The sequence below is a fragment of the Zingiber officinale genome, chromosome 5B (genome assembly GCF_018446385.1).
Source record: "Zingiber officinale cultivar Zhangliang chromosome 5B, Zo_v1.1, whole genome shotgun sequence".
NCBI classification, from domain to species: Eukaryota; Viridiplantae; Streptophyta; class Magnoliopsida; order Zingiberales; family Zingiberaceae; genus Zingiber; species Zingiber officinale.
Window position 1 is genome coordinate 82,119,003 of NC_055995.1, and position 26,267 is coordinate 82,145,269.

Below are 26,267 nucleotides of genomic sequence, written 5' to 3' on the forward strand. Positions count from 1 at the left end.
TGCCTCGCCACGTCAGTACTGGGAACCAATTATGGAAATTAATATTTAATGGAATTAATAACTTAAGGTGATTTGGGTCGAACGTGTTAAGTTCCGTAGGAGATCCAAGTCAAAACCTAAAAGAACAAATAGATTAAGTTTTGGATCAAACGTGTTAAGTTCCGCAGGCGATCCAAAATTTAATTTAAAAGAACACATGGTAGCTAGGAAAAGGTTCAGACCTTTGTACAAAATTTTTGTACAGTGGAACCTCTAGGCTTTCCAAGTAGCAACCAACAAAAAGAACAGAACCTCTGTTATTATGGATGTACGTTCTCTTAATCCCTATATAATAACAAGCACGTATACTTAGTTTTTTTTAACTTATCAATGGATGAGATTTATTCGTTAAATCAATATGCCCGATGAGTTGGGAAATAATACTGTTTATATGGTGTGTTGTTTATTATAGAAGGAATCTGTGTCCTAATTATTTAGGTTGATGATGTCCCCTTGAGGAGCCCATAAGGATTATCATGTAAAGCATGCAGGTGGACTTAGTCTAGCATGATAATAAAGTTGAGTGGTACTACTCTTGGAATCAGATGTTAATTAATTGAGTTGTCAGTAACTCATTTAATTAACGGACAAACGATATCTTAAACACAGGGAGATTAACACACTCATGATAAGAAGGAGCTCATATTGTAATATGAGATTGGTGCGGTAGTTCAATAATAACCCTTTAGTGGTATGAGTTATTATTGATAGACTTGAGTTAAGTGTTCAGGCCAAACACAGGAAGCCCAAGCCCATCAGGAGGCCTAAACCAATTCTTTCTCTAGGTCTCAGTTGTAGCCTCTATATAAAGGCTCGCATCTACCCATCCAACTTGGTTTTGGTTTTGGTTTTGGTTTTTCATACCTTCCTAGGGTCAGCAGCAAGGGCTATAAAAAGGAGTAGGTGGTGCCCCAAAAACCTAATTCCACAATTCTCTCCTCCTCCTTGGTGGCCAGCGCCTCCTCCTCCTTAGTGGTCGGCGCCTTCTCCTCCTTGGTGGCCTGCGCCTCCTCCTCCTTGGTAGCCGGCGCCTCCTCCTCTACTCCTTGGTGGCCGGAGGTTTTGGAAAGAAGCGAAGGGAAGGGTATTTGTTGTCTTGGTAGATCGTCGTCCACACGACGTCTAAGAAGAGGAGAGGAATACAACAAAAGATCAAGAGGTCTTTAGCTACAAAAGAATGGTACAACTAGTTCTTTGATTCCGCTACGTAATTAGTTTAGTTTTCTTTGTATCGAGTTTGAATACCAATACAAGAGGCTAGCGATCTTGTACTTTGATCAAGGTGTGCTTTGATCCAACAAGAACTTGCTTGATTGATCAAACACATGTCTGATCGAACATGCGGGTTGCTAGGAAAAGTTCTGTACTTGTACAAATTTTGTACAGGAAAATTTAAACAAAATGGAATTCCAGCGCCTTCAAGTGGTATCAGAGCATGTTTTCTGGTTTTGTGTGATTGGTTTTCGGTTAAATTATGCACTGCTCATATATAAGTTTAGGCAGGATAATAGTAGGATGTGCAAGAAATATTAACTCTGTGGTTGCAGGCATCTTAAATCCAACTATTATGGCTTTTTGTGTTTGTGTATGATTTGAACCCTCAGGCATGTCGAGGTTGTTTTATGTGCATGATTGTAATAATGCAATGCAGTCGGTCGTTGTATTATTATTTTTTATATTCTGTTTGATCTAGATTACATGTAAATTTCTTTGTGGAATATATGATCGATAAATGTAAATTTTATTTTATTTTTGTTACGGCTTGTATCCTTGCTATGCGTGGTGCTATTTTGAGGACCGAAGGTGCGGCGAAGAAGGAAGCAAGATAGACGCGACGGCTTGATCCATTGGCGGCATATTGTAGGACAACGTTGGATGAAGTCATAATAATTGGAAATTTTATTTTCATATTTATTGCCTTTATATGCTGTTTTTATGTGTTGTGATGTTGTTTTTATGTGCTGTGATGTTTATGCATGTTAAAATTCCTCAATTTAAATAACTAAGTAAGAGAGGGATTATTTAAATAAATTCCACCGTCTCCATTACTGGTTTGTAAGTGATGCATTCAAACTTGCGCGTTGGCTTTAAGTGCCTTCCTCCATATTGGATGAGTTTGTTTGTGGATCACTAGATCAAACTTCCTCTATGGATGATTATAGGAAATTATTTAGGTATGTGTGATTTTCTCCATCTGAAGGGGCACAATCCTAATTAATGGACTAAGTATCAAGTAATGATATATACTTATGCGCATTTAATAGTATCCTCCCCATCGGAGTCACTGCTATTATTTGTGTGACCGAAGAAGATGAACCAACAATTAATTTTATTTGTCATAAAGTTAGGTTGATAAGATAATAAAATTAATGGATAAAACCTCCTCTTACAAATGTTTGAATTAGTATACGTCTACACTATCGTGGCATACAAAATTCACGGTGTTTTGAGATGTTAGTGAATTTAAGTTATATTGTTTGAGGAATCGATATTATTTTAAATTCTAAAGTTTTAACCAAATATTTTATTTTGTGATTCTTAGGATTTATAAATGGCTTTCAATCCTCTTGCTGTTATTTTAAAAGAAAACAAACTTACTGGTCCAAATTATATTGATTGAAAATGGAACTTGAACATTGTCTTAACTGCTGAAGAATACAAGTTCGTACTTCTTGAGGTCTGTCCTAGCATGCCTGATAAGGATTCTAGTGAAGAGGAGATAGAGAGACATAGGAAATAGGTCATGGCAGATGAGATGACGCGGTATTACATTTTGGCTTCTATGTCAAATGTGCTGTAACATCAACATCAGGCATTACCCACTGCCTATGACATGATGATCAATCTCAAGGAACTCTTCAGACACCAGAATCGGGCTGCCAGGCAGGAGGCCATGAGAAACTTAATGGCGACCACCATGACTGAGGGGACACCCGTGAGGGATCATATTCTCAAGATGATGGCTCATTTGAATGAGATGAAAGTCATTGGAACTGAAACCGATGGGGAAACCCAGGTCGATATCATTCTCCAAACGCTGCCCAAGAGTTTTGAGCAATTCCGCCTGAACTACAACATGAACAAAAGGGTTTATTCGTTAGCAAAACTTCTGACAGAACTATAAGCGGCAGAAGGGCTATTTCGTCAAAGTTCTCAAGTTCACATTGGTGAAAACGTTTCTGCCTCTAAGCTGAAAAGCGGAAAGAAGAAGAAACAAGTTAGTTCGGCAAAGAAAGTGATTCGACCTCAAGGGACTGGGCCACAGGCAGGTGTGAAGAAGCCGAAGGGCAAGTGCTTTACATGAAATCATTCTGGACATTGGAAGGTGGACTGTCTTCACAGAAAGGAGAACAATAAATGTATATCTTATTCATTAGTTGTTGAAACATGTTTAGCGTTGTTATCTATCGGTACATGGTGTGTAGATACGGGAGCCACTGATCATGTCTGCAATTCATTGCAGGGGTTCTAGGAAACCAGACGACTACATGAAGGGGAGATCACCGTCTACATGGGCAATGCTACGAGAGTGGCGGTTGTTGCAATGTGAGATGTTTATTTATCTTTTGATAGGAATACAACTTTGATTTTGAAAAATTGTCTTTACGTATCATGTTTTAGAAAGAACTTGATTTCAGTTTCTAAATTATTTATGGATGGATATTCTATTTCTTTTGATGACAAAGTGGTTGCCAAGAAAAATAGGGTGGTTATATGTTCTGGTGCGTTGGTTGGCAATTTGTATACTCTTAATCCAATAACTCTCAAAATGCAACAAATGAAAATTAATAACACATCTTCTAATTCTAATAAGAGAAAGCAACTTTCAGAAATGAACCAAACATATCTTTGGAATCTAAGGTTGGGTCATATTAACTTGAGTAGAATTCAAAGGTTAATAGTCGATGGATCTTTGGGTTCATTGGTAGTGGAAAACTTTCCGACCTGCGAGTCTTGCTTGGAAGGAAAAATGACCAAGAGGCCTTTTAAGGCAAAGGGGTATAGAGCCAAAGAAGTGTTGGAATTGGTTCATTTTAATTTGTGTGGGCCTATGACTATCCAGAGAAGAGGTGGTTTCGAATATTTTGTCTCTTTTATAGATAACTATTTGAGATATGGGTACATTTACTTGATGCGCCGCAAGTCTGAGTGCTTTGATAAGTTCAAAGAGTACAAGGCCGATGTGGAGAAACGTCATGGTAAAAGTATCAAGATACTACGGTCTAATCGTGGTGGAGAGTACCTCTTAGGAGAGTTTAGGAGTTACTTATCAGAGGCTGGGATTCAATCCCAATTGTCAGCACCTAGTATACCCCAACAGAATGGTGTGGTGGAATGAAGGAATAGGACTTTTATGGAAATGGTTAGATCAATGATGAGTTATTCAGAATTACCAAATTTGTTTTAGGGATATGCTCTGGAAATGGCGACGTACATTCTGAACTTGGTACCTTCTAAGTCAGTACCCTCTACTCCCACAGAATTGTAGAATGGGCATAAGCCTAGTTTGAAACACATTCGAATTTAGGTTAGTCTAGCACACGTGTTGAAGGGAGATGCTGATAAGTTGGAATCACGTACAGAAGTTCACTTGTTCATGGGATATCCTAAAGGAACGAAAGGTGGTTTGTTTTATAGTCCTAAAGATCAAAAGGTCATTGTTAGTACTAATGTCCGATTTTTAGAAGACTATGTAATGAACCACAAGCCCATGAGTAAAATTGTTCTTGAGGAAATAAGAGAGGACACTTCTACTTTAGTACCAACGGTACAAGATGAGATACCATAAGTAACTACAACACGTGTCATAAATGATGCACAATTACAGGTAGTGACTTGTCGTAGTGGGAGGGTTGTTAAACAACCTAATAGATTCATGTTTTTGGGAGAGTCTTCGGACTTGATCCCTGGTGAACATGAAGCTGATCCCTAGACATATGATGAATCACTCCAAGATAAAGATGCAGCATCTTGGCAAAGTGCAATGAATTCTGAAATAGAATCTATGCATTCTAATCAAGTCTAGGAGCTTGTAGAACCACCAAATGGTGTAAAAACCATTGGATGTAAATGGGTCTACAAAAGGAAAAGAGGAGCAGACGGGAAGGTGGAAACCTTTAAACTGAGGCTTGTTACGAAGGGGTATACTCAGAAAGAGGGAATTGATTATGAGGAAACTTTTTCACTGGTAGTCATACTTAAGTCTATCCGGATTCTTCTATCTATTGTTGCTCATGTGGATTATGAGGTTTGGCAAATGGATGTCAAGACAACTTTCCTTAACGGAAGTCTTGAAGAAAACATCTATATGAAGTGACCAGAGGGATTTATTGCGAAGGGCAAAGAGCATCTTGTATGTAAGCTCAATCTGTCCATTTATGAACTGAAGCAAGCTTCAAGATCTTGGAACATCTGGTTTGATGAAGTGATCCAGTCTTATGGATTCATTCAGTGTTCGGATGAGTCTTGTGTATACAAGAAAAGTGACAGAAACGTGGTGGTATTTCTTGTACTATACGTAGATGACATTTTGCTCTTTGGCAATAATGTCAAAGTGTTGCCAGACGTAAGGGTATGGATGTCCAAGAAATTTGATATGAAGGACTTGGGAGGATGTGGACATATTCCTGGAATCAAAATAATAAGAAATCGCAAGAAAAGGATGTTGTACTTATTCCAAGCTTCATACATTAATATTATCCTAGCTCGTTTTAGCATACAAAACTCCAAGAAAGTTTTTCTACCTTTTCTGCATGGAGTACCTTTATCTAAAGAAATGTGTCCTAAGACACCAAAGGAGATAGCGGAGATGGAGGCAGTTCCTTATGCTTAAGCTGTAGGAAGCCTAATATATGTGATGCTATGTACGAAACCGGATATATATTTTGTCGTGGGCATGATTAGCAGATATCAAAGTAATCCAGGACAGGGACATTGGACTGCCGTAAAGCATATATTAAAGTACCTGAAAAAAACTAGAGATTATATGCTGGTTTACCAAGCAGATGATTTACTCCCTGTGGGTTACACATATTTGGATTTCCAATCAGATAGGAACAGTAGTAAATCAACCTCGGGGTATGTGTTTACTTTGGGAGGTGAAACCATAGCATGGAGGAGTGTTAAGCAGAAATGCGTTTTAGACTTCACCATGAAAGTTGAGTATGTGACAGCCTCTGAGGCGGCCAAAGAAGCTGTATGACTCAGAAACTTCTTGATGAACTTTGATGTGATTCCTGGTTTTCTCAAATTTATCACAATTTATTGTGATAACAGTGGTGTTGTAGCAAATTCGAAGGAACCATGAGTCCATAAGGCAAGTAAACACATTGAGCACAAGTACCACCTGATACGAGACATCGTAAAACGAGAAGAGGTTGTTGTTGCCAAGATTACATCAGCAGATAACCTGGAAGATCCTTTCACTAAGGCCCTTCCGGCGAGAGCTTTTGATAGACATGTTGAGGGGATGAGAATTAGATGTATGGCAACATTTATAGCAGCATAGTCTTTTAGTATAAGTGGGAGATTGTTAGGATGTATACTATAAGCTTAGCTTTTGTATGAACATATGTTTTAAAATATTTTGAAATGAGAATCACTTTGGTCAAATGTTTACATTTTATTTTTATATATATGTCAATGTAGTTGTTCATTTAATTTATATTGTAGATAACATGATGTATGGTGCCACACAGAAGATCAAGTTATCAGTTCTTTATAAATTATAAATAGTAGCTCACAACCAAGATGGATTTTGGACAAATCATTGGAACAGTTGTAGTGTAATTTGGTATTAGTCTATCTTGACTATAAAATTACACTAGTACACTATGTGTGTATTGAGCAGGACTATTTGAAGTTGTTTGATTTGTACTGACTACATAAAAGAACAGAACCTCTGTTATTATGGATGTACGTCCTCTTAATCCCTATATAATAACAAGCACGTATACTTAGTTTTTTTTTAACTTATCAATGGATGAGATTTATTCGTTAAATCAATATGCCCGATGAGTTGGGAAATAATACTGTTTATATGGTGTGTTGTTTATTATAGAAGGAATCTGTGTCCTAATTATTTAAGTTGATGATGTCCCCTTGAGGAGCCCATAAGGATTATCATGTAAACCATGCAGGTGGACTTAGTCTAGTATGATAATAAAGTTGAGTGGTACTACTCTTGGAATCAGATGTTAATTAATTGAGTTGTCAATAACTCATTTAATTAATGGACATACGATATCTTAAACACAGAGAGATTAACGCACTCATGATAAGAAGGAGCTCATATTGTAATATGAGATTGGTGCGGTAGTTCAATAATAACCATTTAGTGGTATGAGTTATTATTGATGGACTTGAGTTAAGTGTTCGGGCCGAACATACGAAGCCCAAGCCCATCAGGAGGCCTAAACCAATTCCTCCTTTAGGTCTCTGTTGTAGCCTCTATATAAAACATTGCATCCACCCATCCAACTTAGTTTTGGTTTTGGTTTTTTCTGCCTTCCTAGGGCCGGCGGCAAGGGCTATAAAAAGGAGTAGGTGGTGCCCCAAAAACCTAATTCCACAATTCTCTCCTCCTCCTTGGTGGTTGGTGCCTTCTCCTCCTTAGTGCCTGGCACCTCCTCCTCCTTGGTGGTCGATGCCTCCTCCTCCTTGGTGGTCGGTGCCTCCTCCTCCTTGGTGGTTGGCGCCTCCTCCTCCTTGGTGGTCGGTGCCTCCTCCTCGGCCGATGCCTCCTCCTCTACTTTTTGGTGGCCGACGGTTTTGGAAAGAAGCGAAGGAAAGGATGTTTGTTGTCTTGGTAGATCATCGCTTACACAACGTCCAAGAAGAGGAGATGAATATAGTAGAAGATCAAGAAGTCTTTAGCTACAAAAGAAAGGTACAACTAGTTCTTTGATTCTGCTACGTAATTTGTTTAGTTTTCTTTGTATCGATTTGAATACCAACACAAGTGGCCAGCGATCTTATACTTTGATCAAGGTGTGCTTTGATCTGTCAAGAACTTGCTTGATTGATCAAATACATGTCTGATCGAACATGCGGGTTGTTAGGAAAAGTTCTGTACTTGTACAATTTTTATACAGGGAAATTTAAACAGAACAGAATTCCAGCGCCTTCAACTCCTTGTTTTCTTATCGGGTTAATGCGGCGCAACGGTCGGCTGTGTGACTGCTCTTTGCCGGTCAACGTGTTGAAGCTTCTCATTCAGCCATAGGTATGCTCCCTTAAGTCGATCGGAACAATGAGCATCTACATCAATGGTCGATGTTGGACCCCGTGGTAGTTTTGATGTGATCAACCAAGTTGGTTAGGTCCTGCTGTGTTTGATCCCTGTGTCTGAGTATGCAGGAGCTTAGGAACACAGGAAGTCGAGCGGAAGACGCAACTAGCGAGAAGGACGGCACGGGAAGGGAGCCGACGGGCTCGGTGTGTCCGAAGGACGAGAGAGCTGCGGAAGAGTACTCTGGTGGGCATGAAGAGCATGCGCGGCGTTCGAGGGACGTTAAGCCGGGACGGAAGGCTGCTCGAGAAGAAGGCCGAGAATTGGGTTCAGGTGAGCCCTATTCCGGTTGGCCGCAATCACCCAAAAGAACGGAGCATCGGAAGCTGAAGAAACCAAGCTGAAAAATGGAGCTGCCAGCTTGGAGGCGCCTCCATCATGAAGGTGCCTTCAACCCTGTTGAAGGCGACTTCAACAGGTCTATTTTGACCATTTGCGCTGCGGATAAAGTTTTATCCGCTGACCGAGCTGGAGGCGCCTTAAACCTTGTTGGAGGCGCCTTGGACCCTCGGGATAGAATTTCCAGGAGCTATAAAAAGGCCCTTGGAGCTAGGAATTCTATATCAACTCAAGCATCCAACTTGTAATCAATTCCTAGCAACTAAGTGAGCGTTCTAAGTGTAAAAAGGCTTCTCTGCCTACAGTAAAGGAGATTCTGCTAGTAGAGCTTTTCATCGCCCTGGATTAACAACCTCCTTGGTTGTAATCAGGTTAAATTCTGTTTCTGTTTCTTTTTCTGTCTCCTTAATTTAGTTGTTATTTTATTGCTGATTTAAATTCTGAGTTGAAATCCGAGGAGGGTATAGTTTACTTTTGTTTACAGCAATTCACCCCCCTCTTGCCGGTCTCCGCTGCACCAACAAGTGGTATCAGAGCCTGATCGCCTCAGAAGGACTTACCGCCAACTGAAGCACTACGATCAAGACGATGGCCGGAGCGAACATCCATCCCCCGAAGTTCGACGGAGACTTCGCCACATGGAAGCGCAAAATGGAGGTATTTTTTAAAATGGATTTTGATATTCTTATTACAATGAAAAATGGTTTTGCAGCGCCGAAAGACAAAGAAGAAAACACATGGAGCAAGAAGGAGCAAGCCGATTTCATCACCAACGGAAAGGCAGAGTTCCACCTGCTCAGTGTGCTGCCACCGCAGGAGGTAAATCGGATCGGAAGCTACGACTTAGCGAAAGATCTCTGGGAGAAATTCCTGGAGCTTCACGAAGGTACTTCCGAAGCGAAGCTAGCGAAGCTAGCGAAGCTAGCGAAGCGCGACATCCTCCGGAACCAGTTAACGAACCTCCGGATGAACCAAGGCGAGAAGGTAGCGCAACTCCAAGCGAGAATCAAGGAGCTGATAACCCAACTAATGAACCTTGGAGAAGAGGTAACCAACCGGGATTCTATCCGATACGCGCTCAATGCCTTCCCGAGAACTCCAGAGTAGGCCTCCTTAGTAGATGCGTACTACATCTCTAAGGACCTCGAGGTAAGTACGTTAGAACAATTATTTTCGACTTTTGAACTTCACGAATCTCGAGTTTTAGAACCCAACGGAGCAGAGAAGACGAGTCAGAACATTGCCTTAAAGGCAAAGATGAACAATTCTGACTCCGAAGCCTCAGTCGATGAATCCGAAGCGGCACTACTGGTAAGACGCTTCAATAAGTTTTTCAGTTCTAATAAATTTAAATCGCAGAGGCATCATCGAAAGAAGAGGACGGTCCATTGCTACAACTGCAACGAAGAAGGGCACATCAAGGAGGACTGCCCAAAATTGAAGAGAAAGGAGAAAGAAAAGGAAAAGCCAAAATACAAGAAACCAGAACCCTCCAAGCACAAGAATCTGAAGGCTACTTGGTCAGATTCGTCAACCTCTGAGTCAGACATCGAAGAATTCTCGGGGTTAGCGTTATTGGCGAACCATCAACCGGAAGAAGACTCAAGCTCAGAGATGAGCATCGATGAAGGGGGAGGAACATCAGAAGAAAAAGCAGCAGTGAAGGGGGATCAGGTAAGTAAGGTACGCAATCTAACCCCAAGTCAATCTTTTAAATTTATCAAGTCTCTTTCTAAAGAGTTAGATCAATTAGAAAAAGAGAATGCTGAACTAAAGTTGAACCTAGCAAGAGCATGCCCGTTAGAAATGTATGATCATCTAAAATCAGAAAATGAAAAATTTGAAATTAGAAATTGAAAAACTGAAATCTGATGCATGCTTAAATCAATTTCCAAATTCAAAATTAAGAATTTATGGTAAATTAAATTGGTATATAAAGAAGCATCAAGGTCAACTAAGGAAAATACCAAGAATATATGTACCCCCTAGATTTTTGAATAATCCTGTAGGAAGGAACCTCTATTGGGTTCCAAAAGCTGTGCTTAATTAATTTTTTAAAAATTAAAAAGCTTATAGTGAGAAAATTAAATATTGAAATTCTTTATGGAAGCTTTGTCTAAGGAAGTGGTTGTTGCTCCAATAACCAAGAAGGCCTAGTGCCTCGCCACGACCTGGAAGCTAAAATATTGAAAGAAAATGTTTAATTAACTTTCTGAAAAAGCATTAAATAATTATTAAATAATGCTTTGAAAGTTTATCAAATATTTGTTAAAATAAACAAAAATTCCTTAGATTTTTTTTTAAAAAAATTCTAACTTATTTTTTTGGGGTTAAAAATTTTCTTTTGGAAAATTCTAAAAGCTCATTCACTTGACTTAGAAATTCTTTTTGGAACATTTACTTAAGATTTTTTTTACTTAGAAATTTTTACTTCAATCTTACTTGAAAATTCTTAAGACCCCATTTTTGCTGTGATCAAAGGGGGAGAGAAAAGTACAAGTTTAGGGGGAGTTAGAAAAATTTAAAATTTTCTGTTATTATTTTTATAAAAAGTGTTGCAATTTTACTAATTGCAAAAATTATTCTTAACTTGCTAGTTTAGTAATTTTTTCTTTAAAATTACTGTTTATGTCTGTTTTTAACCCTTACTTGAACTTGGGTTGATGCACATCAAAAAGGGGGAGATTGTTGGACCCCGTGGTAGTTTTGATGTGATCAACCAAGTTGGTTAGGTCCTGCTGTGTTTGATCCCTGTGTCTGAGTGTGCAGGAGCTTAGGAACACAGGAAGTCGAGCGGAAGACGCAGCTAGCGAGAAGGACGGCACGGGAAGGGAGCCGACGGGCTCGGTGCATCCGAAGGACGAGAGAGCTGTAGAAGAGTACTCCGGTGGGCGTGAAGAGCGTGAGCGGCGTTCGAGGGATGTTAAGCCGGGACGGAAGGCTGCTCGAGCAGAAGGCCGGGAATTGGGTTCGGGTGAGCCCTATTTCGGTTGGCCGCAATCACCCAAAAGAACGGAGTATCGGAAGCTAAAGAAACCAAGCTGAAAAATGGAGCTGCCAGCTTGGAGGCGCCTCCAGCAGGCTTGGAGGCGCCTTCAACAAGTCTGTTTTGACCGTTTGCGCTGCGGATAAAGTTTTATCCGCTGACCGAGCTGGAGGCGCCTTAAACCTTGTTAGAGGCGCCTTGGACCCTCGGGATAGAATTTCTAGGAGCTATAAAAAGGCCCCTGGAGCAGAAATTCTATATCAACTCAAGCATCCAACTTGTAATCAATTCCTAGCAACTAAGTGAGCGTTCTAAGTGTAAAAAGGCTTCTCCGCCTACAGTAAAGGAGATTCTGCTAGTAGAGCTTTTCATCGCCCTGGATTAACAACCTCCTTGGTTGTAACCAGGTTAAATTCTATTTCTGTTTCTTTTTCTGTCTCCTTAATTTAGTTGTTATTTTATTGCTGATTTAAATTCTGAGTTGAAATCCGAGGAGGGTATAGTTTACTTTTGTTTACAGCAATTTACCCCCCTTTTTCCGGTCTCCGCTGCACCAACAGTCGAGCGGCGACCTTAAACCCTTGTCGTCATCAGCGGTCAAGCGGAGACCTTAAACTCTAGTTTATGTCAATGATCGAGCGGTGACCTTAAACCCTAGTCTTTGTCAATGGTCGAGCAGCGACCTTAAACCCTAGTGTCCATCAACGATCAAGCGGCAACCTTAAACCCTTGTCGTCATCAACAGTCAAGCGACGTCCTTAAACTCTAGTCTACTCCAACGGTCGAGCGGTGACCTTAAACCCTAGTCTCCGTCAATGGTCGAGCGGCGGCCTTAAACCCCGGTCTACGTCAACGATCGAGCGACTACCTTAGACCCTTGTCGTCATCAAGGGTCGAGCGGTGACCTTAAACTCTAGTCTACGCCAAAGGTCGAGCGGCGACCTTTAACCCTTTTCATTATCAGTGGTCGAGTGGCGACTTTAAACTCTAGTCTACGCCAACGGTCAAGCTGTGACCTTAAACCCTAGTCTCCGTCAACAATCAAACGACGACCTTAAACCCTAGTCTCCGTCAATGGTCGAGCGGTGACCTTATACCCCAGTCTACGTCAACGGTCGAGTGGCGACCTTAAACTCTAGTCTACGTCAACGGTCGAGCGACGACCTTAAACCCTAGTCTCCGTCAATAGTCGAGCGGCGACCTTAAACCCTAGTCTCCGTCAATGGTCGAGCGGCAACCTTAAACCCCAGTCTACGTCAACGGTCAAGTGGCGACCTTAAACCCTTATCGTCATCAGCGATTGAGCGGCAACCTTAAACTCTAGTCTATGCTAACGGTCGAGCGGCGACCTTAAACCCTAGTCTCTATCAATAGTTGAGCGGCAACCTTAAACCCCGATCTACGTCAACGGTCGAGCGACAACCTTACAGCCTCAGCCCTTCTACCCTGGTCATTTACTTGGAGTGTGGGTCTGCAACCGATAGTGTCGAGTCATTTTATAGAGGGCAAACTTATGTGCTTTGGAGATTACGAGTAAATCCAGGTCCTCCTGTGATAGGGTAACTATTGTGAACCTTTCATCTTCTTCCATCTTCGCATTATAGAATCATGTGAACTTCCCATAGACAACGTCAAATTTAATCTTGTCTAAAATAGGGGAATATGGCATGCTGGACTAGTGGCTTTGAGGTTTATCGTGATAAGACTCGGAGAAAGAGGGGCATGATGCCACGAGCAAGCCTACATGTCAAAGAAGAATGGAGGAAGACGAAAACATCAGCAACTAGGCCAGGGATGGGTCCTTGACTCAGGTACTCCGACACTTAAGTTAGACATGGAGCTAAAGAAAATGGTGAAGAATAGGAGTGAGGAATAGTGAATGCTAATAGCAAAGTGTACCTATGCCTGTAGGTGGAAACCCCTTATATGATAGATCGAATGGGTGCGATAGAGGGGGAGGGGGGGGGTGAATATCGCGCCTTTTTAAAAACTTCTCTTTTCCTTTGAAATCAGAGTCATGCATAGAGGAAAGTAAATAGACAAGTTTGTTTACTTCGTTCGGAGTTTAGATCGACTCCTACTCGAAGGCCCGCGGTCCTTAACCGCACCGATGAGCAATCCACTAAGATTCTTCTTCTCGAAAATCTTGGAAAGAAGTAATGCGTACAAAATACAATGATATAAGATAGTAACAACCTACTATCTTATATAAGATTAAGTGCAATACAAAAATAATAAAGTATACCGACTGTGTGTAGGAGTTGAAGCTTGGTCAACATTTGTTTATGTGTAGAGGAATTGTAGAGCAGTCGCACGAGCAACACTAGCACAAAATTGAACCACAACAAATTGAATTTTTAGCCTCAGACCTCGAGCTTCAATTTATAAGATCGTCGATGTTCGGTCGACCGATCCCTGTGTTCGGTCGATCGAACCAGCTCCCTTCCTTCTTGGCTGAGATCCAATTGCTGATTCGATCTTCGACATTAACTGTCCATTAAGGGTTCAGTCTGTTGGTTGCTACTCGGAAAACCTAGAGGTTCCACTGTACAAAAATTTTGTACAAAGGTCTGAACCTTTTCCTAGCTACCATGTGTTCTTTTAAATTAAATTTTATATCGCCTGCGGAACTTAACACGTTTGATCCAAAACTTAATCTATTTGTTCTTTTAGGTTTTGACTTGGATCTCATGCAGAACTTAACACGTTCAACCCAAGTCACCTTAAGTTATTAATTCCATTAAATATTAATTTCCATAATTGGTTCCCAGTACTGACGTGGCGAGGCACATGGCCTTCTTGGATATGGGAGAAACCACCACCGACTAGACAAAACCTATTATGGAAAGTTAATATTTAATTTCCTAAAATAACTTTAGGTTAACCGAAAAGAACAATCAAATCACAAGGAAAAGAAAAATAAAAGAACACTATATCGAAAACAAATTCGAAACTCTAGAATCGTATGCCTCTTGTATTTAGTATTATTTCCAAAAATAACTAGTATGATGCGGAAAGAAAAATTACTAGTTATACCTTTTAGAAAGACCTCTTGATCTTCTACCGTATTCCTCTTCTAACCTCGGACGTTGTGTGGGCAACGATCTTCCGAGATGAGAACCACCTAGCACCTTCTTCTTCCTTACAAGTTTCGGCCATCAAAACTTCTCCTAGGATGAAGAGGTTCGGCCACCACCACCATGCTCCAAGGGATGCTAGAAAAGAGGCTTCTTTTCTCTCCTTCTTCTCCTTCTTAGTTCCGGCCACCAAAGCTATCTCCACCATGAGAAGGTTTCGGCCACACAAAGGAGAGGAGAGGAAAGAAAGGGCCGGCCACACCCAAGGAAAAAAAGAGGGAGAAAAATAATAGAGTTGTTCCCTTTGAAGCCTCCTCTACCCCCTCTTTTATAATCCTTGGTCTTGGCAAATAAGGAAAATTTAATAAAAACTTCCTTAATTCTTTTGCCATTGAAAAGGAAAATTTATTTAATTAAAAACAATTTTTCTTTTCAATTTTGCAATGGCCGGCCACACCAAGAAATCTCCAAGCAAATAAAATTTTAAACATCAATTAAAACTTTCCTTATTTGCTTCCGGAAATTTATAAAAATTTCTCAATAATTTTTATCCCTTCATGATTAGTTTATAAAAAGGAAATTTAATAAATTAAAATCTTTCTTTTAAACATGTGGATAAAAAGAAAGTTATCTCTAAAAATTAAAATCTCTTTTAATCTACAAATAAGGAAAGATATCAAATCTTTTCTCAATCTTTTGTAGAAACTAATAAAAGAGAATTATTAATTTTTAAACTTTCTTTTAAATCATGAACATGGTTAAAAAGGAAAGTTTTCTTAAAATTTAAAATCCTCCTTTAATCAACAAATAAGGAAAGATTTCAAATTTTAAACTCTCTTTTAAACATGTAGATGATTTACAAATAAGGAAAGTTTTTACCAAAAATTAAAACCATCCTTTTAAACTACAAATAAGGAAAGAGATTAATCTCTTCTCTTAATCTTTTGTAGAAAACTATAAAAAGAAATTTTTAATTTTTAAACTCTCTTTTAAAATCATGATATCCGCATAAGAAATAATTTTAATAAAAATCCTTTTTAATATTCTAGTGGTCGGCCACCTAAGCTTGGGACCCAAGCTTTGGCCGGCCACCTACATGGCTCATCCACTTGGTCTTGGCCGGCCCTAGCTTGGGTTCCAAGCTAGCTTGGCCGGCCCCATTGGATGGGTAAGAAGGTGGGTATGCGGTGGGTATAAATCTCTATATACTAGAGGCTACGATAGGGACCGAGAGGAGGAATTGGTTTTGGTCTCCCGATGAAATTAAGCATCCCGTGTTCGCCCCGAACACACAACTTAATTTCATCAATAATAATTCATTCCACTAAAGAACTATTATTAAACTACCGCACCAATCCCAAATTACATTTTGGGCTCCTTCTTATTATGAGTGTGTTAGTCTCCCTGTGTTTAAGATAACAAATGTCCACTAATTAAGTAGGTTACTAACAACTCGTTTAATTAATATCTAGCTCCAAGAGTAGTACCACTCAACTTCATCGTCATGTCGGACTAAGTCCACCTGCAGGGTTTAACATGACAATCCTTATGAGCTCCTCTTGGGGACATTCTCAACCTAGATCACTAGGACACAGTTTCCTTCTATAATCAACAACACACACTATAAGTGATATCATTTCCCAACTTATCGGGCTTATTGATTCATCGAACTAAATCTCACCCATTGATAAATTAAAGAAATAAATATCAAATATATGTGCTTGTTATTATATTAGGATTAAGAGCACACACTTCCATAATAACTGAGGTCTTTGTTTCTTTATAAAGTCAGTATAAAAGAAACGACCTCTAATGGTCCTACTCAATACACTCTAAGTGTACTAGTGTAATTATATAGTTAAGATAAACTAATACCTAATTACACTACGACCTTCCAATGGTTTGTTCCTTTCCATTATGGTCGTGATCTACTGTTTATAATTTATAAGGTACTGATAATATGATCCTCTGTGTGTGACACCACACACCATGTTATCTACAATATAAATTAATTGAACAACTTCATTTATCATAAATGTAGACATTTGACCAATGTGATTCTTATTTCTAGATAAATGTTTATACCAAAAGCTAGGCTTTTAGTATACACTCTAACACAGTCGACCGATCTCTTTATTCGGTCGACCGAACATGCTCCTTCCCTGTTTGTCAAGATTCGCATTTACTGTGCATTTAATATTGATCGTTCGGTCGACCGATCATCCGGTTCGGTCGACCGATCAGTGTAGTTTCCTTCTGCTCCTGATCGTTGATGTCTATGCTGAGTCATCAAGGTTCGGTCGACCGATCTTACTGTTCGGTCGACCGATCATGGCTTGATCGGACTCAGTCTGTTCTGGTCTTATCTGAACACTGCTTTGATCTCTTCTTGTTCGGTCGACCGATCCAGCTGGACCTACAACACAGTGTTAGACAGAAAAGAAACCTGCAAAATAGATGTTAGTACAATAATAATATTATAATGCATGAGTAATATAAAAGACAGTAGAACTGTCTTGATCTTAACTTTGAAACATTCCCGGTTTCTTTAGTTGGATCAGCGACCTAAGGTTGTTCCATATAGGAACCCGACCTTACTGTCGCTCCTCCAGTTGTTTACCTCAACTTACCTGCCAAACATGATTCTCCAGACATGTTTAGACTTTGTCTGCTCAGTGTCTAATCGCCTGATCCACTAAGACCTTTCCTGCAATACTATATTAGCCAACAGCAATAATAATGCAGAATACAATGGTAAACCTAAACCTAGATTTATCGAAATCCGCTGGTCCGGTCGATCGCGCGCAGTCGACCAGAAACCATCCGATCAACCTTACTTGGAGTTCACTCCTCCAAGACTTCTCGTTACCTAAGGTTACCACCCCCTAGGGTTTTCTCCACCTGGCTTCACACACCAAGACTCATTATTCGGCTACCCAGGGATCAGGTCCTCCAAACCTATCCACCTGGCTTCCACGATATATCGAGATTTCCCTTGCCTCAGTATTCGGCTACCCAGGGATCAGGTCCTCCAAACTTATCCACCTGGCTTCCACGATATACCGAGATTTCCCTTGCCTAGCCTACAACTAGGACTTCCCTAGATCAAGCTCCATACTTAAACATATTTGTCTGACATTAAAACCTTAGAGGTCGATTGCACCAACATTATATAGTGTTGTTTTCTCTCTGCACGAATATTATTGCATTTCTAAAATAGGACCAACCCATCTAACACATCGTAGACTTTCATAAATTATATCGCCGCATCTGTTCCTACAGGGTGAAAACTTTCATCGTAAGAAGCGATCCTCTGATAGCGATTACGCAAGATGACAAAATGGGATATTGGACTATTGGTACACTTCAACGGTGGGCTATTCGAGTCCCTTCTGTTGTCTGATCAGGCTTCACCCTTTAACGAGTCTTGTCAGCTGCGGAAGGTTATATACCTCGAGGATTATATTCGACCTCCATCGGACAAGGAGTTTGGTCGGATAGTAGATCCAGAGGGTTCGATCAGCTAGGGAGACTCGAGATCCAATCAAACCAAGAGGACTCAAGATTTGACTGGATGAGGCGTCTGATTGGATAAAATGTCTACTTGGAGTCAGTCAGCCATTTTTGTCCCGTATTCATGGTAAGAACTCGGGTAGCGTGATTATCCTCGATTGTTGAGGACTCGGCCTCCGATTAGACAAGGAGTCTGAATTGGCAATAGTTTTAGAAGGTCCAATCAAATCACGAAGACTCGAGTTCTCATCAAACTAAGAGGACTTGGGATTCAATTAGACGAGGTAGCTGATTGGACAAGATGTTCGTCTACTCGGAGTTAGTCAGTTAGCCTTATCCTGTATTCATTGGAGGAACTTGAGTATCGTGATTATCCCTGATTGTTGACCCCTCTCTAGTTTTGACCGCCACCTTAGTTGATCATCTTGACTTTGACTTCAACTTCTAGGACCCTATCTTATTCGCCGTATATTAATCGGTTAGATTTTTCAAAAGAAGCATATGCCAATTCCTTGTTGATATCACAAAGGTGAAGAACCACATAAAATCACTTCATTCGGTCTCGTAATTTCTGATATTTCACAAGGAAAACAAAATATCATCTCCTCAATTCTCATTATTATCAGATGGACAAATTAAGCAACGTCATTACAAAATTAAAGATTGAAAAAGCAAATATATATGTAGCTAGAATTATCAGACGCATGCAGATAATTTATAAGCTAGCTTCATTTGTTGACGATTCTGCAGGACTTGCGAATCTGTCCCTGTTTCCCGGTGAGCACCTGGATGGCGCCCATCCTCACCATGGCGCGGCCGAACAGAGTCGGGAAGCTGGAGCCGGTGGCCAGCGCCTTGACGGTGGCGTTGGTCAACTTATCGGTCGCAATGTTCTGGTCCACCTTGAGGATGCCTCTCCTCGCTAGGATCTGCTTGTAGTAGCTGTTGTCCACCGTCAACGGTGTTCTCTGATCGAGGACGATGAAGTTGTTGGCGGTAGGTCTCGATGAGGGGCACGTGGACTTGAGCCTGGAGACGAGGGCGGGGTCCATGGCGGGATCGGCCTTGCCGGAGTTGTTGTAGTTGTAGAGGCGTGGTCGGACGAAGGAGCAGTGAGTGATCCCAACAGTGTGAGCCCCTGTATTAATTAAATTAAGAGACTATATAATTAACAATTTAAGAATTCTCATGACTAGCTACTTACTAGGGTTTAAAAAATGAAATGATCGGTAAGCATATATATAATGTACCAAGTAGTAGCACTGTGTCTGATGCATTGAGCCCTTTCGTTTTGAACTTGGCAATAGCCTGAGAAGCAGATAATGTATGTCCAGGGAGATTACTGTCGGCTTCCGATGCGACTGAGACGTTGCCATCCCTCCTCCCCGTTTGAACTGAATAAGTATACTGTTTCCCACCGCCCTGTATGAATGCAAAACGTACGAAATGTTTTATCAAGAAACCCAAATTAACAAATTGAATTATGAATGATCGAAGAATTTAATATATTTTACCAGGACGACAGCATCTCTGGTGGCAATGGCGATGATATCGGCGCAGGAGACGACGCCGGGGCACTTGCTCTCCAGAGCAGACTTCACCTGGTCGATTACGTCGTAGCCATTGACGCTTTTGTTTGGGTCTGCATCCTTCTCGGCTTTCTTCCCACCTTTCCCATCCAAAAGTATGGAAGCGTCGCATCCCTAGTTAATTCATTTAATTCGATCGTATGATCGATCAATTACATTCTAATTCTAATTCTAATTCTAATTCTTGAAATATATAATTATAGTAGTACCCTGACGAAGCAGTCGTGGAAGTGGAGGCGGAGGAGGATGGGAACGATGGTTCTATCACGAGAAAAGCGGGAGGCGATGATCCTCTTGACGGTCGCTTCCACGTCGGTGCCGTTGCATTTCCCTTTATAGAATCCCACCTGCAGAGCACCGTGGCCGGTGGGGACGACAGCCAAGAGGCAAAGCAGAGCAAGGGCGGCGGCGGCGGCTATGGCCATTTTGCTTTCTGGATATATATATATTAATTGCTGGCGATTGATCAAGCAGGTTGTTGAAGAGAGGAGGCAGGATACCGGTGTTTATATAACATGATTTGTCCTTGCAATGTGCTTGGATTGAGATAGTCGACGTGCAGTGCTTGTTTCCACGACGTGTTGGCCGAGAACAAGAATCTAGATTTAGATTATATATATATATATATATATATATACATCCAGTCGCCGCCGATTTTAATACTCCAATTTCTTTGGCCAATTCCTTAATAATTTGTAATGTCATCATGCTTTGCCATCTTTACAGGATGACGCTGAACTTATTTCCAAAGTCATTAATTTGCAAGCAAATTTTTTTCCTTAAAAAGTAATGCTTATAGCGTTGACAACCCTTGCATCGTCAATGTCGGGGAACAACAAATTCTATAATATTCAAGTCAATGATAGAAAAAGTTGACGATGAATTTTGCAATTAGACATATAGTTAAGCAATGAATATATGCTTTTGAATATAGCTGTAAGCAATGAGATTAGCTAGAGAATTGAGTTGAATTCATTATATTACATTGGGCTCCCCGCAATTAACAATATCTTGATAATTTGCTAGAAGTATCGACCTGCTGTAACATAGTAGAGTTGCAGATGATAACTGCAACCTGCTTGTAACAAATTTCTAAATAATTAGCCAAGTCATCCTGTCCCAAAGTCGAAGAGATAGAAAGTTGGAGATATGGTGCTCCCGTTGACTGTCTATAGACTCTGCTTTGACCTACAACACAGATGACGTCTGATGTGGATATATCCAGAGGGCTTAGAGGAAATTAGGGAAAAGAGGAGGAGTAACTTGGTCTTTTCACATGTGGAGGGTTTTGGGGTTTTTTTTTGTGGCACTGTTCATCACGTTGAGGAGACTCTTTTTTCTACATTTTTTGGTCCACTGCCAAGAGGAGGGAGCCAACCTCTTTCCCTCATGTTAAGCTCCTCGTCGACGCTGGCCACCGCGCCTCTTCTTCTCCTCCAAGTGCCATCGACACGAACAGGGGGATTTGGTCGTTTTTTTTTGGGTCGCCAATAGGAACAAAGAGAAAGGCCTTCTTCCTCCCTCTCACGATCCTCACGGTCGGCCGCCACCATCTTCTCTCCCTCTCTCTTTCTTCCGCGACCAGACCACATCTCGAGCTTGGAGGAGGTTTTTCCTTCTGTGTGGGTCTTCGCTGCTGCCAGACGAGGAGAGGGAGCTTCTTCGGCCGCCTCACGCCAGGGAATGCCGCCTCCGCCTAAGCCCACTGTCCCACACTGGCCACCGCTCCTCTCCCTCTCCTCCTCACAACGCTACCACCGGACCAACTCGCAGCCGCTCCTCTTCTTTTCCTCCTCTCACTGGAGTCGCATCCGAGCCGTCCCTTTTCTCCCTCTTTGCATGCCACAACTTTCCTCTTCCTTGTCCCCTCCCTCGCACGTCCTCAATAGCGCTGGCACCGCCCTTTGTCATCTCCTCCACTGCGCTGACCTCCACCGGCCGTTGCCGCGAGTCAGGCCGCTGCCATGCCTGCCACTTCCCTCTCCCTTGGCACACCGGTGCCCACAGCCGCCGGTCGCCACCCTTCAGACCACCAGACAGCCAAGCGCTGCTTCACCAGCGGTCTCCTCTAGGACACCGCAGCGCTGCCTCTCTTATCGCCTTATCTTATTCCACCTACAAACTGTCTGCATTGTCGTATGCCTTCGATGGGGGTCGGGCTTCCGAACCCTTGCCGCCCATGGGCGCCGATCTGATCATTCTCCATCTTTGCTGAGTTCCAGCCTTCGAGCCGAGGCTACGTTCCGATCCTCACATCGTTGTCTTATTTGGGTGTGTCCATTGTACCCCAGCCTGCGTGCCGATTTCATATCACGACCTGCGGGCCAATATTTTATCCCATCCTGTGTGCCGATGTCTTATCCCGACTTGTGTACTGATGTCATAACTCGGCCTATGTTCCGAGGTTGCATCAGGTTTTGTGCCACCGCGTCCGACTCCTCGTTGTTAGATCCAGCTCTTCATCCAGCTCGGTGTTATCTGCTCTTTCAGATCACAACCACTCGAGCAGCGTCCCATCCGAGGGTGCCCCCTTGGACAGGGTACGTTTTCCGTACTCGCTCCTCATTTATTTCACTATTATATTATTAGCCTGTTACTCATATATTCATTGGATCTGCCTCGAGCCTCGGGATTTCAAGGACCGGGGTAAACCCGGTCACTGGCTGCAGGTAGTGTTGACCAAAGGACTTCTGACGGTTTGGTCAACATAGAAGTCATCTCAGCATACCCCCCTCCGGGACGTCGCGATTCGATCAACATTCCATCCACCTCACCCGACGGTTCGTCTGACTCAGATTTCGGACAGGATCAATTCGGAACCGTCTGTGGGAATCTTCTCCATCTGTTCTGGAACATGAAGATGGACGACGTCGGGAGATTCTCTGCCATTATCACAGTCTTGGAGGATCCCGACGAGCATATTATCTTCTACCCTCACTTCATGGGATTCAGGAGGCAAGGAATTGAGTTGGAGCTTCAGCTAGCCAACAGGTTAGTTTTTCCATTATATTTTTTCCCTGACTCCGCAGGTATTCGGGAGTCAAGGGACCAAGACCAACCCTCAATCGGTTGGCACGACTCCTCAATCAGGTACGCTACGGGCTCTGCTCCCTTTTTACGATTATAGGATCTGCTATAGCCCCCTGATAAGAGAGTAAGACTCTAGTTCCTTATCAAAGACTAGGTCCTTCGACCTTTGATCGGACACTAGGGGCTCAGCTCCTCGATCATACATTAAGGGCCTAGCTCCCCGATCAGACACTTGGGACATAACTTCCCAATCAGTGACGCAGTACAACTTCTCGATCAGGATTTAGGGGCCTCGCTCTTTGATTACAGGATAGGAACCTTACTCTCCGATCAGGGGCAAGGAGTCCAACTCCCCGATAAGGTGTGTTATAGGCTCTGCATCCTTCACCATGGGGCTCTGATGTGCATAGATACTATGATCGTTTATGCATGCTTTAACGCACATTCACTTGCTTTATTTGTATATATTCTTTGCATGATCATCTCTCTTATCATTTATTCCGTATTTATTACTCTTTTGTCAGAGATCTACTCTTTGTTTGATTTTGTGTTGACAGGAATAATTTTTGGAGTGAAAACGGTGATTGTCAATGCACCCGAGCAAAGCAAAGCACGGTTGTGCACCCCTGCACGGTCGTGTGGCGATTCTAGACAAAGAGCAGAGCACGGTCGTGCAACAATGCACGGTCATGTGGCCATTCATAGAGAGAGAGCAAAGCACGGTCGTCCAACCTTACACGGTCGTGCCTCACTACCAGCAGCCAAGATCCACACGACCGTGTGAAGCTCACACGGTCGTGCAATGCAGCCCGAGCCAAAGCAAGACACGATCATGCCACTTTACCCGAAGACAAGAAGAGCTTGGTCGTGCGAATTTCGCACGGCCGTGGCACGGGCCATGCGGCTCCCGTGCCCTAGCCTATATAAAAGCTTTTAGCTCTTCTTCTCGAGGAGGAGGCGAGCCGTCAGAAAGGATTTACCTTGGTCTAATTCCACGCTATCCCGGACATCCAAGATCACCGTCATCATCGCATCAACTCCAGAAGCAAAGGATTAGATCCGAAGATCACTCGACGTTATTGGATAAGCATCTTTTCTCTTTCTCTCTTCTCGTTTGAGGATTGTATGCTTACTTTTATTATGTATTTGGATTTTTCTCCGACGTCTATGGAGTAGATCCCTTGTTCTAGGATCAGGGAGTAGTTGTGGATAGGGTTTGATGTAAGACTCATGTTTATGTCTTTACTTATTGGATGATTTTGTTTGCTTTGTTTCTATTTGATATGCATGAGACTCGCTGAGATTATCTCGTCATATTGGTCGATCGTATAGGAATTGCTAATTTCGTAAAGAGAGAATCTTAGATCATATACTTAAGGGGTCTTAGTGACAAGGGTAACTCATTCACGGACATCTAGGATACTTCCTTGAAAGGAGAGGCAACTTCTCCACAAGGAAGTAAGAGACCGAATCAAACCTCTATCTCTATCCTTAATGATACCGATTATATTTGTATTCTTGTGATGCGCCCTAGTGATAGGGGTTAACCGTAACAGGATTTCACAGGGTTCTTCTCTGTTTAGCACTTAAGGATAGCAGCTTTAACTTCCGGCGAATGCATGTTGATTGACAATGAGGAAAAGATAGAACATGATACATCAGGTTCCACCATAATGAAACCGAACTCCTAGAACTCTTCCCAAGCCAAGTTAACCTTTCTCTCTTTTGCTAGTTCTCACGTCTACTTCCCCATTCCCTTTCCTCTTAGGAAATAATTAACTTACAACCATCGGTAGTTTAACTAATTCTACATGAACAATCGCTAGTGTTTATAACCAGTTCTCGTGGGATCAATAATCTTTTATTACTGACGACGTATCCATGCACTTGCGGAAGCATAACAGGCTCTACATCCGCTCACTGCTATAGGCTCTGCACCCTTCACCATGGGGCTCTACATCCTCTGGCTGCTATAGGCTCCGCACCCTTCACCATAGGGCTCTGCATCCTCTTACTGCTATAGGCGCGACATTCTATTACTACTATATGCTCTGCATCCTACACCTATTTTGTATCCTCTTACATCTACAGGCCCTGCTCCCTTTACCCACGGTGCTATGCTTTCTTCTACTGATAAGGACTCTGCTCCCTTATATTGCCATGAGCTTCACTCCCTTTGACGGCCAGGGTTTAGATTATTATTTTCTTCCCTCGCTCCATGGGTATTCGGGAGTTGAGAGACCAAGACAAATACTCGGCCGGTCGACACCACTTTGCAATCAGGTATGACAAAGGCTTTGCTTCGTCATATTGCTATAGGCTCCGCTTCTATGAACTTCAGGGGTTAACCTCCCCCGTTCGGGGTCGAGCGGTCTTCATTGGTCTTGGACCAACCTACCGGATCCCTTATATTCCCCGTTCGGGGTCAAGCGGTCATCACTGGTTTTAGACCAGCCTATCAGATCCCTTATCTCCCCCGTTCGGAGTCAAGCTATTTTCACTGGTTTCAGACTAACCTATTGGATCCCTTATCTCCCCCATTTGGAGTCGAGCGGTCTTCACTGATCTCAGACCAGCTTATCAGATCTCTTATCTCCCCCATTTGGGGTTGAGCTATCACCACCGGTCTCAGACCAAAGTTTCACCCCCGGTCTCGGATCGGAGTATCGTTAACGATCTCTCGGTCGGGCCTCCAGACCAATTCTCGATCAAGCTTCCAGACCAATTCTCGGTCGGGCTTCCAGACCAATTCTCGGTCGGGCTTCCAGACCATTTCTTGGTCGGGCTTCCAGATTGCTTCTTAGTCAGGCCTCTAGATTACTTCCTGGTCAGGTCTCCAGATCAAGTCCTGGTCAGACCTTCACATGAAGTCCTTTTTAGACCTCCAGATCAAGTCATGATCAGACCTTCAGATCAATTCCTGGTCAGGTCTCTAGATCAAGTCCTGGTTAGGTATCCAGATCAAGTCTTGGTCAGACCTCCAGATCAATTCCTGGTCAGGTCCCCAGATCAAGTACTAGTCAGGCCTCCATATCACTTCTCGGTCATGCCTCCAGACTCTCACCCCAGCACGAGTTATAAGTGAACATGCTCTCACGCCTCCAGACTCTCGCCCCAACGTGAGTTATAAGTGAGCATGCTCTCACGCTTCCAGACTCTCGCCCCAGCACGAGTTATAAGTGAGCATGCTCTCACGCCTCCAGACTCTCGTCCCAGCGCGAGTTATAAGTGAGCATGCTCTCACGATTCCAGACTCTCGCCCTAGTGTGAGTTATAAGTGAGCTTGCTCTTGTTGGTGCGGTTAGCACTAACGGTCTAACTTAGGTTTTGATGAATGAAAAATCAGGTTAAGTTAGGTTTGTTGTGATCTAACACTCTGACCGAGTGTGCAGACGAAGTCCATA

General features: G+C 42.3%; 1 protein-coding gene across 1 annotated transcript; it reads right to left on the reverse strand.

The window, feature by feature from the left end:
* Positions 1 to 18,862: 18,862 nt before the first annotated feature.
* LOC121986784 (peroxidase 57-like) lies at positions 18,863 to 20,258 on the reverse strand. The gene is made up of 4 exons (XM_042540724.1): positions 20,043 to 20,258; positions 19,759 to 19,947; positions 19,495 to 19,666; positions 18,863 to 19,382 (listed from the first exon to the last, which is right to left on the reverse strand). Exons 1-4 carry the CDS (start codon positions 20,256 to 20,258, stop codon positions 18,973 to 18,975), a joined length of 987 nt encoding a protein of 328 aa, XP_042396658.1. The 3' UTR covers positions 18,863 to 18,972.
* Positions 20,259 to 26,267: the final 6,009 nt, after the last annotated feature.